General features: G+C 45.4%; 1 protein-coding gene across 11 annotated transcripts in view; it reads left to right on the top strand.

The window, feature by feature from the left end:
* The window catches only part of DEPDC5 (DEP domain containing 5, GATOR1 subcomplex subunit), a 628116-nt gene that overhangs the window by 419378 nt on the left and 194504 nt on the right, over positions 1-14234 (top strand). For all 11 annotated transcript variants that reach the window (XM_085634591.1, XM_085634584.1, XM_085634590.1 and 8 more), the window contains 2 exons: positions 5461-5544; positions 7251-7383. In XM_085634591.1, coding sequence (XP_085490717.1) covers positions 5461-5544; positions 7251-7383 — 217 coding nt within the window. The remainder of the gene's footprint in view (positions 1-5460; positions 5545-7250; positions 7384-14234) is intronic.

The following is a 14234-nucleotide window of genomic DNA, read 5'->3' as shown; positions in this document are numbered from 1 at the left end:
ATCTATTAATCAAGAGTACAGCTGCATCGGTTATACCTCCAAGATGGCGATGCGTGGGGGTTAACTGATCTTGAATTGTGCTGGACCATACCTCCCAACAGACCCGATTCAGACAGAAGAAGAAGCTGTGTTTTGAAACCAAAAATTGCATTATGTGGGTGCTCTCCAGACTAAAATTGCCCCCGCTTAAATAGAAGTGCGGAAAATGTATTACCCCGATTTTTTCAGAATCTCCCACTTTCCTGTTTATTATGTTGCCATGTAAGCAGAATCCAAAGCACCAAAAACACCTTTCGCTGAATCGTTGGTGCTGACGTTATTACACTCCTAAATTAGAGTAATAAAGAAAACAATAATTGCACCACAAAATAGAGGAATGCTGGCAGCAAATTAAACATTAAAAGTTACGCTCGTGCTAAGACTCCATAAGAGCAAGAAGCGTTCAATAAATTAGCCGGAATATCTGCTATCATTAAACAACAGCACTACGCTCGGTCGTAACACAGATATGCCGTTACACTTTGGAGCATGGCAGCTTAAAACAGTTTGCATGTATTTTTCTCAAATTGCTTTCAGTCCTTAAAATCCTACCGACAGCTTTTAATCTGCAGTTCCTGTGACGTACCTGGACGCCTTGCGTAACTGCCAGACCTCAATCATTTTAGTGGCGTGAATTAATTTTGATTTTGACAGACACGTCGGGAAAGTTGTCACTGGCAGAGAATGGAGAGCAGACAACTATCGGTGTGTGTTATACTGCTGGAACTTTTCGGTCCTTGTTTTCTGATACCAAATAACAAGAACCCTGCCTTCATTAAACAAGTAGTGGATACGTACAACAAATACCGTTCGACAACCACTCCAACAGCGGCCGATATGATTTACATGGTGAGCAACCCTCAGTGATCGTTTACCTTGATTTTTATTCAGGTATGTTATGTCAGCTTTTTTTCAGACACGGCTGGTACTGAAAGCGAAGTACATAGCACAATGTTTTAGGGTTTAACAGCCATTATTTCATACCATGTTTAGGTTTTGCTCGGCTTGCGCTGTGTTTGTGAAATCTATTGTTTTTAATATATATTAAAATTAATTATCATCCTGCCTTCACTTCTTATTTGTTTGTGTGCTTGCCAGTTTGCTTTCCTCTGTTTGTATTGGCTATGGCTTTTTTTTTGGGGGGGGGGAGAGGGGGTGCTTCTGTTATCGTTTCCTGATGCCCAATTGCTAATTCCATCCGCTTTTATGACTGGAACTACGTTTATCACGTTAAGTCTGGCATCAGACTCCTACCTTGCGTGTGGTCAACAGACTGCATTTCCAAACATCTTTTTGTGGCAGCACTCCTATCTACATTTCTTTAGTCTGACGAAACTTTTATTAGTTTTATCCTGGTAGCGTCTCTACACCCTATCCCCTTTGTTGCTATCTCTCGTTATCTGCTTATATCCGATGCCCCATATTAGTCACCATCCTGTAATACCCCCGCCTTCCCACCTGCTCCTCCGTTCTCTCACAAACACAGAGACCTAATTTAAACAAGCATTGGCATAGCCAATAGGTCTCGCTTTTGGGACCTTATAAGTATTTAGTTATGCAACTGTTGCATGGCTAAACACTTATAAGGTCCCAAAAGCGAGACCTATTGGCTATGCCAATGCTTGTTATCTGGTGAGTTCATTTTGTCTCTGTGCCCCTCGCAGATCTGGGTTTGTGTCCCAGATTCTTCTAAGCATCACGTGCCTCTTTTTTTGCTCTTCTGCACTTGCTCAGCCCAGTAACACCACCCTACCCCCCCACACATACCCACACACCCACAGCCACCCACTATCGCCGCGCTTTGTCGGCTCCACACTCTTTTCTCCCCCATCTTGGTTTCTTGCTCTCCAAGCTCTTCGCCTGACCTCTCTCTCTCTTGATCCTGTGCCTGGTTCCCTCCGCCTCATCTTCTCTTTCTCCACCCTCATTCCCTGCTCTGCCTCTGCGGTTTCACTCTACTCCACGCTTTCCGCACTCCCTGTCCTCCTTGCCCCAGCGCTCTTCTGCTCCTCTCCCCAGCACACCCTTCATTTCTTGCACTGGTTTCCCCAAGCTTCGAATCTATGCAGCTAAAGAGCTCATCACGTTGGCGGTCTCTTATCTTCATGCACAGGGACTGGCTCCCTCTTCAGGGCTGACGTGCAGCCACCGTCCTGTTATCTGCTGCAATGGGGTGAGGCAGGTGAGGGGTGGGCAGAAAAGACACAGGAGTGGAGAACGTTTAGTGTTGTTTCAGCCTGTCGTTTCTTACTTCTTACTGTTGTGAACCAGGTACATTATCAATTCAAGGGTACTCCCTTTTACTATTAAGTCAACACCCAGGCTGTTTATAGAATATTTGGCTGTGGGAGCAGCATACCTAATATACATGTGTACCCCTACCTAGATGACTGGCTAGTAAAAATCTCTTTCACACAGCGTCAAAAGTGCATAAAGACAGTCACGCACACAATGCCCACCTAGCTTTCTCAATAAATTTGTGAAAATCCTCACCAATACCAGAGCGGGAATTTCTCTTTTTAGGATCAAGGCTCAATTCAAAGGAGGCAAAAGCTTTCCCCATAGCCAAAAGCATCCTGGCATTGACAGATCAAGCTCACCTTCACCTTAGTAGAACAGTGGGGAAACTGATGGCCATGATGGCTTGGTACAATCTATTGATCCCACATCCCAGGTTACATATGAGACCAATTCAAGAATAGCTATAGAGTTAATGGTCACAGGCAGCGGGGAGTTGGCAGTATCTTGGGGTTTTACATCGAAAGTACAGAAGGAAATGGCGTGGTGGAACTTGAGCAATGTAACTGTAGGCAGACCTTGTGTCTCGTTGAATAAGACAGAAAAGAAATTATATATCGATGAATAGAGACCCCAGAGCGGGCTTGTAGTCTGAAAACCGCATTACCGCAGGTGGTATTTTACATGCGCGAGCGTTCTAATCGAAGCACACGCACCCTCTAGCACACTACGTTGGAAACACAACAATATAGTTATAAAAGTGTTTAAAGGGAAAACGTAGGTTATTCTATATCAAAAAGGTTTTTAACTTCAAGATAGCAAGAAAATCTCAAAGTTCATACTCATTGAGTATATATAGAAGGGGGGGAACCGGGTGGTGGTCTATAACTATACTGTTGTGTTTCCAACGTAGTGTGCTAGAGGGTGTGTGCTTCTATTAGAACGCTCGCGCATGTAAAATACCACCTGCGGCAATGCGGTTTTCAGACTACAGGCCTGCTCTGGGGTCTCTATTCATCGATATATAAAAAAAATTTCTGTCTTATTCAACTAACCTAGCCCGGCTATGCCATGCTCTAGATGCAGGCGGCTTTTCAAACTTTTTACTCAACTCCGCCTATACATGGCAACATAACCATAAGGCTCCGAAACACTGACTGAATGAATATTGACATTCATTTCCGGGAGTTTCGAGATGCGTCCTAACGAGGGTGTAACCAACTGCGTTTTTCAGACTAAAACCCCACCCAGTGAACTTCACACTCCTCTCGATTCATCGACTTTTCTACAGCAATGAACAAAATTAGCTCGGCTACGCAGCGCTCTAGATGCAGGCAGTTTATCAAACTTTTTACTCACTTCGGTATGTGTACATCACCATGGCAACATGACCATAAGGTTCCGACACCCCCCCAGAATGAATATTGATATTCACTTCCGGGTGTTTTGAAGTACTCAAGACCATTTAATGGTAGCATAAATAGAACCTCCCTGCGGTCTCCTCTCCCACCACGGAGCAGCGGGTTGACGTCATTTTGAGGCAAGACTGCGTCGACCAAATCGTAAGTACGGCACAGCCGTTAGAGAGTACACTTGTGTTTGCAGGCATCAGACCTTCGCCAGCATTTACCGAATCTTTCAACCCTGCTTTACTTTAACAGATTTACTTTGGTGACACCCCTTCCCCACCCGTTGCAAGAGGCTCATGGAGCATTACATCCAACATTACATAGTATGTATTGCCTAAGTGATTGATGACATCGTGTACATACGTACCCTCCGACAATTACTCTAGCCACATAAATAGAGTGTGTGATTTCTGTTCTGTGTATGTGTGTCTTGTTTGTCCCCCTTTTTTCCCACAGGTCTTTGCACTGATAGACCACAATATTACTAGTATTAAGAACATGCTACAGTCACCTTGTGGAATTTTCATTTTTTTAACCATTGTCTTTTTGCAGATTTCGAGTGTTTGCGCATGGGGAAGCGCTATTAATTGTACTTTCTCTTTCAGATTAACACATTAATGGTACTAGTAGGTATTGTATTAAGTGCATGAAATCCATGTATTTTTCTAATTTTTTCCTCTTTTGTATATAGCACACCAATTTGGTATTTTCAACATAGTGAGTACTGAGGGGATCTTTTCAGTCCTGATGAAGAAGCCTTTGCTTCGAAACATGTTGACTTTATAGGAGTAACTGCACATTATAGGCAGGAAAACTCCGCACCACCTTTTTAACAGGTCCAGCCTCGACGACCTTGAGGCCAGGTCCTTTTTAATTCACCTTCCCATATTCACTCCAGACCCTTCCTCTCACTAATCCATCACTACACATAGTATTGTCAAAACAGTTCTCCCACGTAATCGTAGGTCGTAGCACGCCCCATCCCGCAGCGGGGCGGGAAGACCCCTATGATGAAGCATGACACCAAGGGCCTTTTTGGTGTGTGAGGGGTATTTAAGCAAACACTGTGTGCATCCACACCTGAGATGAGAAACACACTTCCCTGATCACAGTTAGATCCTTGTTAATTACTCACATGGGCTTGCAGGGGGGCATATCTGGTGCCACAATAGGATGGATATACCACCAAATGGTAATGGATACACCCATAAAAAAGAAAAAAACATGAACGAAAGGAGAAATAGTCTCAACCTAACCATTAGATGACAGAATAATGCAATGCATGTGAATACAGAAAATTCTCCAGCCTGTAAAACTACAGGTAAGTAACCATTGTGTTGCCTGCTACGGATTCTTATCACCTGTTTCCACTTCTTCTGACTACTGGGCATGAACATTCAGGGAAGTGAAGGATTTTTAGTTCAACATACATCACCATTTATCTGCTTAGTGTTGGTATGCCTGATTAGCGTAGTGGGAATCCTTGGCTAGAAGTGGTGCCCCCTTGTGCTGTGCCTGGGTTGGGAAAAGGTTTCCATCTAACCACAGGGTGCAGTGTTTGTAATGGAAAATGACCATTGGATCTTGATCCACAATCAGTCTGGAGAGGTGATATTTTTGGACAGCTAGGTTTGAACTCCTTTCACTAGCATGGCAGCCAATATTTAAGAGAGGCAAGGAACACAAAGTGCCTTCTTACGCTAGCAGCGGTATGCACAGTAACTGGTTTGTTGTCCTGACATTTATTTATAAGTTTCTTTCTTTTCTCTTTCAGTGGCCAGCAGGTGTCAGGGAATGCAAGCACTTTGACGTCATCCTCTTCTCTGGCAGAAATCTTGGAAGCCATGAAAAACCCAACGTATGTGTTTTGTGATATGCCTGTTTAGATTGTGATGGGGATGTGGGGAGAGTAGCCGCAGTGGGGGAGGCAGATTCCCATAAGGTGTAAAGGATTCCTTGTTGTGTGGAGATATGCTGAAGCCTAAGAATTAATGCTAGAAGAAGAGTGGGAGGAAGCATAGTAGGTGAAAGAGTGCTCGTGGTGATGTTCATGTATGCTGTAAAAGTGCTAGCCAGTTGTAGATGGTTTAGGAACTCAGACGTGTATGCAGATGGTTCAGGAGCACTGATCAGCGGGGATGGTGTCCGAATGCTGACTGGAAGGGATGGTCCGGAGTTCGGGTTGTGGATGGTGGTGTGAAATATTGTCTTTGAGGGTGGTGTAAAGGCCTTGGCCAGTTAGGAATGCAGTACAAGTGATTTTTGATGAGTGCTGATGTAGTAGGAGTGCTATCTGGTGAGGGGGTTGGGGTCGTTACTGCACTGGCTGTTTGAGGAGAATGGATCAGTTATTTGTCTGGCTATGATTGATGGTGAGTGTGAGTGAATGCTGTAACAACATTGGCTGTTAGAGATTGTGTAAGAGATTTTGCTGTGGAGAATGTGTAGATGCACTGGCTATGGAGGATGGAGCAGGACCACAGTCTGGAGGATAGTTCAAAAGTGCTGGATGCAGGGATTTGTATTCGCTCTGGTCACAGATTAGGTTGTGGTGAGCACTTGCCGTGTGGGATGGTGTGCAGTGTTTGCTTTGGAGGATAATGTATGTGCACTGTTTGGATGGGTGATGTAGAGGCTCTGGTTGTGGTCAATGGTGCGGGTTACTGGCTGTGAAAGATCTAGGCACTTTTGGTATGTCGGCTGATGTAGTAGTTGGAGAAGATCCTGCTCCAGTTCTGGCTTGGAAAGTGGTTTGGGCATACTAGTTATCGAGTAGTATGGAGAAGCACAGCTGAGCAGGGCTGGGATTGTTCAAGCGTAATAGAGGGTGGTGTAGTTGTCCTCCTGGAAATGCTGTTGGAGTGTTGCTGTTGCTGGAGTAGGAGCACTGGGTACAGCAGGTTTGGTAGGAGCACTATCTTGAAGATAGTCCAGAAGTGCTAGATGTGAAGTCAGTGCAGAAGTGCTTGGGAGGGGACAGGTGTAGAGAGGACAGATTTGTTTGAGTGATTTGGTAGTGTTGGAAATGGGAGCAGGTGTGCAAATACTGGCTGTCGAGGATGATGGAGCAGAAGCTGGCATGGATGGTGTTGGAATGTTCCCTGTGACAAACTAGGGACTTTGACTTAAGGGTATATTGACAGATATTAGTGTATGTTGAATAGTATACAGGAGGTCTGCTTAGTAACGTTGGGGTGGACTTTGGGGGTCAAGGAGTGGTGCAAAAATGTTGACTGTAAGAGAGAGGGTGGGAGTGCTGGGGAAGTATAGGTGGAAGTGGATGTGGTTTGAAGGATGATATTCATTTGTGGCAGAGTAATGGTAAACTAATGCTTGCTGTTGTGGTCTTGTAGAAGTACTGGATGGAGGGAGTGGTATATGAGTGCTTGTTCTGTGAGGGTGCTGGGTGTGAGTGTTTTAACCCTTTGGATTCACAGCTCCATTGCCTTCTTTGCTGCCTGTGTACAACACCTTGACACTCATTTTTCAGTTGGCCGCTCATCTTGTAATTTGTTTTTCTTGCGTTCCTCCCTCTTGTCTCTGTCATCACTTTGTGGGCTGCAGCACCGGGATCCAACTGCTGTCTGAACACAAGGGTCTCTCACCATACAGCTTCATCAGTGCTGAGGTCGTGCACTGGCTTGTGAACAACGTGGAGTGGGTGCAGACACAGGTCATTGCCATCGACATTATGCAGGTAAGGGTGCCCATCTCTGCAAGAGAGCATCGCCCATCATTGTAAGAACCCACTGCCAGCAAGCATCTCTCTTCTACTAAGCCCCCTTCCTGGGAGCATCTGCTTTCCCAAGAAGATTGCACCAACAGGCTGTATCTCTCGCATGATAAGAGCCAACTGCAAGGAACAGCCTCCCTTCCCACTAAGAGCCCAGGGACTGCTTCCCCTCCCAGTAGGAGTTCACTGCCTGGGAGGAGCGTCTCAATCCCAAACTAGGGACCTCTCATCCCACTAACAGCCCACTTCCAGGGGGCATTTATTCTACTAAAAGCCAACTGCCAGGTGGCACATCCTTTTCAACTTCGTTTTTGTGTGACCTTAATCTTTTCTCTCCCACTGTCCTGGTTTCATCTGTTAATTTAGCTTTTTCTTGTACCCTCGCTCGGTGCCTTTCCTTCCCTCTTGCATTTAGGACATCTCATTTTTTTTTATTAGCCTCTGTATGTCTTATTTTCTTGGTTTCTCTGTGTTTCCCTTTCTTTGCCTTCTCATTGTATCTCTCCTACCCCCTCCCTTAGGCCTGTCTGTCTCTCATTCTCAGGGTTTGTTGCACACTCCTTTCCTTGCTCTATCTACATCTCACAATCTTGACTCTCCTTTTCCTGCTAGGTAGGTCTGTGTTTAGATGTGGAACATTTAGAGGGCCATGAGTTTGGTTTTCCCCAAAGAAGCCAAACCTGGAAGGAATGAACTTAATCATAAAATACATGGGCTGTAGAGATGTAACTCTTATTTAATCTATAACTGCTTTTAACATTTGTATATTTTTTAGTCTAATACATTATATTGCACACCAACTTCGAGTAATATTTAAATTGATTGCTAATGTTTAAACATAAACTTAGAAAGATTTAAGAAAAAATGACACTGAATGCCCTAATAGCATTGCTACGACAAACTAGACAATTAAGCCACCATAGCTCTATTGTATTAAATGCTTGTTTTAGGTCTGGTCTAATTATTTTATATCCTGTAGAGTAGAGAATCTAGAAATAATTCCATCATATTTGATCTTTAGACAGTGTTTAATTCTTCCACTGTCTGGTGAAATGGCTGGCTCATGAGACCGTGGGCAAAATATACTTTCATATTTACCCGCAGAGACAGTATGGGTAAAACCCTGTAATACATCAGCCCCCTTTTCTATCAAGCCAGTATTGGTGGCGGCTGAACTTCAGAAGACAAACAGGCTTTAAACATTCATTGCAATATGCAGTGACGGGTACCTGTGAAAAGAGTGATGTCACCTTGCATATGGGATAGTAGTGAAAACATGACATAGGAAATTCTACATACCAACCAAATTCCTAGCTGCAAGGTGCCCCATTGTTATGTGTGATACCAAAGGCTAATCTTGGGTTTTTACCCATCTGCCCTTTATTGCTGGGGTTTTTAAGCCCGTAGTTCCAACCTTAAAAGCAAAATGTCAAGTCTCATAACAAAGTTATGTCTGGTAACTTGTCAAGACTGACCTAAAGGGAGACATTTGCCATGGGGACACTTGCCAGCTATGAATATCCCACACAGCAGCAGTACCATCTTAATATAGTCAGGTAAAGAGTGCAGGAAGCAGTTGTGAGCATGCGTCAAGCATCAATTTTCTGGTACCTTAGACTGCAGGGCTACAAATTAATCTGGTGTAGCTCAATTTTTTTTAAAAGTTTCATAAAGCACTATGCTATTGTCTGGGTTGACCACTCCTAAAAAGTCATCCTATCAATATAACGCTCTTAAAAGTAATGCATTTAACACACACCGAAGCAACTATACATCAGAGGTGATGGAGAGGCCAGGTGTTTGCCACTAATTCCTCCTCTTATGCTCTGTTGTATTTGTATGGGTCAGGCCAGGCATCCCCTTCACGGCTGATGAGGTGGTTGTAGACACAAAAGGCCGCTATGTGCTTGTTAGAGGCCCCCTGGATTGTCGTCAGATACTTGTATGCATTATATAAGAAAATACCATCCTCGTTTCTTCACAGCCTATCTGATAAGTTGTCCCGATGGAGTGGGGTACCATGGCTATTAGGGGGGATTTCAAAAGCGTCATGAACACTGAACGTGATCCGTCATAACCTCCACTGCCTCGTATATCTGCTACATTCAGCGCCTAAGCACTACAGGACTGACTTCAACACTGGCAGTTAGTCAACATCTGGTGCTCATGAAACGCAAATACTAGAGTATTTTCCTTCCTTTCCTCGCCACACCACCTGAGCGTCCAGATAGATAGGTTGGTCGGCCACCAGCCTACTCCCCTCCATTACACATGTTGATTGATTATTTAGGTCGCACCCACTCTGACCATAATCCCCAGTACCTGCAGCTAACATGGAACACGGCTTCTCTATCATCCCCATCTGCAGACTGCAAATTGCGGCGTTAGAAGACCCTCCCTTGCGTGCCTCTATCGGCACTGTAATCGAGGACCTTACCTAATGGGATGCATTGAAGATAGAAACCAGGGGCCAGTGTTTAGGGATCTACTGACACATACGCAGGCGGCTTGACAAAGATTTCTCCGACATTGAACATCTACTCATAGATTATGAAACCCAAACAGTGCACAACCTGGCGAATTCACATCACCTGGAGGAGGCACATCGCGAACACGCCTACCTATTGGAGAGGCTGCACTGTCTTCACTATGCCGTTCACTCGGCTCGTACCCATGCTGCAGATGACAGATCTGGATGGCTGCTGGCATGGCTGATAAGCCAAGACCAACCGGGACATCCCATCACAACGATATGCTCGGCCTCTTGTACTCTACTCTACACACAGCACGTTATACATAGCAAACTGACCTGCCACTACACCTCGCTATACCAGTCGGTCTCCACCATTCACCCTAATGACATTGGTTCCTTCCTCTCTATGTGCCCTTGCCTTGTATCATGTTGGACCAGCAGACGCAACTTAATGAACCTATCGCACTCTTCGAAATACAAGAGGCAAGAAGCGCCTCGCCCCAGGCCCAGACGGCCTATCTCCTGAGTTCTATATGGCCTATGCCCCACTCCTTGCCCCTCATTTATAAACTCTGTACGAGGAGGGCTTCTTGGCCTCATACCTCCCCACATCCCTCCGTGAAGCACTACTCATCTCCTTGCCCACGCCGGACAGAGACCCATCCGCTTTGGACTCATACAGACCCCTGGCTGTGCTTAACACGGACTATAAGGTACAGGCCAAAATCCTAGCAGACAGACTGGCTGTAACACATCCCTGAACCTAAGTCGGTTCTTTCATGTAATGAAGTACTCTCTGCACCCGTGGCCACGGGCCAGTTGCTTGGTGCTGGACCTAGATAAGGCCTGCGATTCCCTGGAATGGGCCTTTCTGTCCGAAGTGTTACAACGGTACACCATTGGGAAACGATTTCTCCCATTGGTCAAATTGATATATACCCAGCCACTAGCAAAAGTCAAAACAGGCTTTCTTTTCTCAGAACCCATTGATATACACAGAGGCACCCGCCAGGGCATCCCACTTTCCCCACTTCTCTTCTCCCTGGCAATAGATACCCTAGCAGTCGTTATTCATGAGCAGGGGGTGGGCTGAGGCATTCCTCTGGGCGATGGTACTACGCGATCTCACTTTATGCCGATGACCTGCTTCTTTATCTCAGAGATGTACACTCGATACCTGATACACTTGCTCTGACACTCAATCGCTTTGCTGATCTCTCCGTCTTGAAAGTAGACTGGGCCAAATCTTGCCTTTTTCCATTCACACCTACGCAGCCTAACCCAAACTTTACTTTCAATGTGGTCCCCATAACTTGGCAGCTCTCCACATTCTGGTACCTAGGAGTCAGGGTATATGCATCACCCATAGACCTATTCGATGGCAATCTCATATGTGCTGTCACCACCCTAAGGTCCCGAATTGTATTTTGGCAAATGCTCCCACTATCCGGGGGGCAGGGCACATAGCCCTCCTGAAGATGATTGTCCTTCCTCGCCTCCTTTATTATTTTGCTAAGCTTTCCCTATACATCCCAACTCCGTTCTTTCGTTCCTTTGTGAAGCTCATGTCAGAATTCATTTGGAGCAATTCCCACTGCAGAGTAGCGCTCTCGAAACTTTCATTGCTCACAGACAAGGCATGCTTGCAGTGCCAAACCTCGAACAGTCCTACCTTACTTCTCAACTCCAATGCGTGGCTAAATGGTTGGGGAGTCTGTAGCTAGCCAACACCACAGCGACCCTATCCTCTATCCTCCGATTCTTCCACCCATGTACTAGGGCTACGCCGCCTGACTTCCTGCTGCTGGAGGTGGCATACCGCTGCTATCGCTGATGTCTTTACCTTACACGGTCACTGACTCTCTATGCATTGGCACTAGCCCTCTAGGTACACCTAGGGGACACAACATAACATCATCAGCAGAACTCACCGCCTGGCATGCAGCTGATATCTATACCCTGGGGGTACTTTACCATGGTGGTGCCCTCATCCCGTACGAGTCTCTGATGAAGGATGATGGCTTGCCTCCGGTCCATTTACTATTCTATAACTGTCTGATTGTGACATTAGGGCGCATGTGGGGCGATATGCCGCATGAACATCCGACACACCCCACAATACAGTATCTCCATGGAATGGGACCGGGCAGACATCTCATCCAGTGGTTTGCTGACTCACTACGAATCCATACTGCGCAGCAGCTCACACCCTTGCGCCACTACTGGAAGGAAGACTTGGCTCACCCCTGTGCAGACAAAGAAGGGGCTGACTTACTGGAAAGCCCAGTTCATATTCCGCTCAACACTTGTTTTCAACGTATCAAATTTTATAGTATACACAGGGCATACCTCACCCGCCAAACTAAACCGTTATTTACACCGTACCGACGCAGCCTGCCGCTGCTGTCTTAGGGTCGAAACTGACCTGCTTCTCATGTTGGGGCTTGCCCATCAATTCACCACTATTCGCAAGATGTCTCGTCTCACTTGTCCACTTGCACTGGGCGATCTGCCTTGCGCACCAGGAAGACATGCTTTTTGGGCCTCTTCCACAGGAACAAAAAAATGAGGGTCACCACCTGTTTTCTTGATCTGGGACTTCTGACAGCCAAGCATCTATTCACTAGGCGCTGGAAGTCGCCTGAACCCCCCAGCGCTAGCAGCCTGGACGCGATACCTTATTGTATGGGACCAGGCGGAAAGCGATGCGTTGCATTGAGAGGACAGCTTAGGGCAGTGCTAGTTTCCCATCACTGCCATTTGGGACGCTAGCCTTACCTACCTCCAGACCTCCACGGACCCTGCCGCTGACGCTCCAGATGGCCTACGAGAAGGATGTAGGGACCGGTGGATGCTCAGGACCCTACTTAACTAAAGCCGCAATCTTGGGGAATATATCTTTCTCTGCTCACACTGATCCAGGTTTCAAGCCTACACATGTTGACCAACATGATCATGTGTTCTCCTGACTAACCATGACGGGAGGGGGCGAGAGTTTGGGCCTCTTTTTGTTAATTGTTGTATTAACTCCAACCAGAATTGTTTATCCACTTCTCCATAGTACGTGCTGTTGGCCCCACGGGCGGGGCAGTAAGTACATACTGCTTTGTTCTACTCACGTGATTGTGAACGCACCGACTGAAACCTGTATGATGATAAACAGTTAAACTTTTCACAATACTACCTTGCTCTGTACTGTGGCAATTGTAAAGCTTAACACGTGCACCTTCTTAGGCGCCTCACTATTTGTATCCCTGCAGTATACATCGTTGTTTGTGCAAATTGTTCTCATATTTAAAAAACAACAACAGATTCAAACAAAAAAGCCCAAAACATTTGATTATAACACTCTTAATTTTTAATCTACTAATAGCCCTATAAACCAGATAGAATTCTGACACAATTAGTGTGAGAGATGATGAGATGTGAGAGACTGTAAGGAGATGTGAGTGAGAGTGCAATACACAGACCTTCTATGCTTAAAACAATCGGTCGTAAGTCCATTAGAGACCCTGACTTTAGGAAGAAACAACCACACTGCCTTACGTCTACTATAAATAAATATGTGCTTTATAACAATTACTGTAAAAAACAACATGTTTTGTAAACTTTGGAAAAACACAGATTTTGTCTATTTTAGGAGTTGTGCAACTAAATAAATGCTGATAAGCACTGATTTCAAAGGGTTTTGAAAACACTGAGACAATATCAGTGACTTGCACAAAAAATAAACACTGAAATCAGGACAGCCTACTAATGGCGCTCGACCTGCGCTTCCTAAGTCAACTTTGTCACCTCCATTTACTGATGCTCCTCTGTCACTCATAAGGGGTCAGAGCAGTGCTTACTTTGAGCTACACCAGCACTTAAACAGTAGTTTATTAATTCAACATACTTTAACAGTGACTAATACCTGCCATCCAAGCATTCTTATAGCTGTGGGGGCCTGGAATAGTCTAAACTGTCCCAGTTGCAGGAAGGAGTGTGATGGTTAGTAGTTGTGTTGGTATTGTCATTGGCAGCACTGACCGCAGCGGTGGGTGGTGTAAGTTGCAGTGACCTCCTGATGAGGGCGCTGGTACTTTGTTTTTGCTGCAATTTAAGCACTGGGTTAGAGGGATTCAAGAGGTAGATTCAGAACTCCTAAAGGTTTTCCAGCAGTTCTCATCGTAGGAGACATCATAGTTCAAGGTCCTCAAGTCATCTTCACTTCATCGCATTCCAGAGCATAACGTTCCACATCTGCTCATGGTCAATATCTATAAGATGGTCTAGCACTTCTCATCACTTAACATCTCCTCATCACACACTCTTTATACTTCTAATCATTATCGATAAGGCA

The sequence above is a fragment of the Triturus cristatus genome, chromosome 11 (assembly GCF_964204655.1).
Source record: "Triturus cristatus chromosome 11, aTriCri1.1, whole genome shotgun sequence".
NCBI classification, from domain to species: domain Eukaryota; kingdom Metazoa; phylum Chordata; class Amphibia; order Caudata; family Salamandridae; genus Triturus; species Triturus cristatus.
The sequence above is the reverse complement of the archived record's forward strand: the minus strand, read 5'-3'. Positions and strand labels throughout refer to the sequence as shown.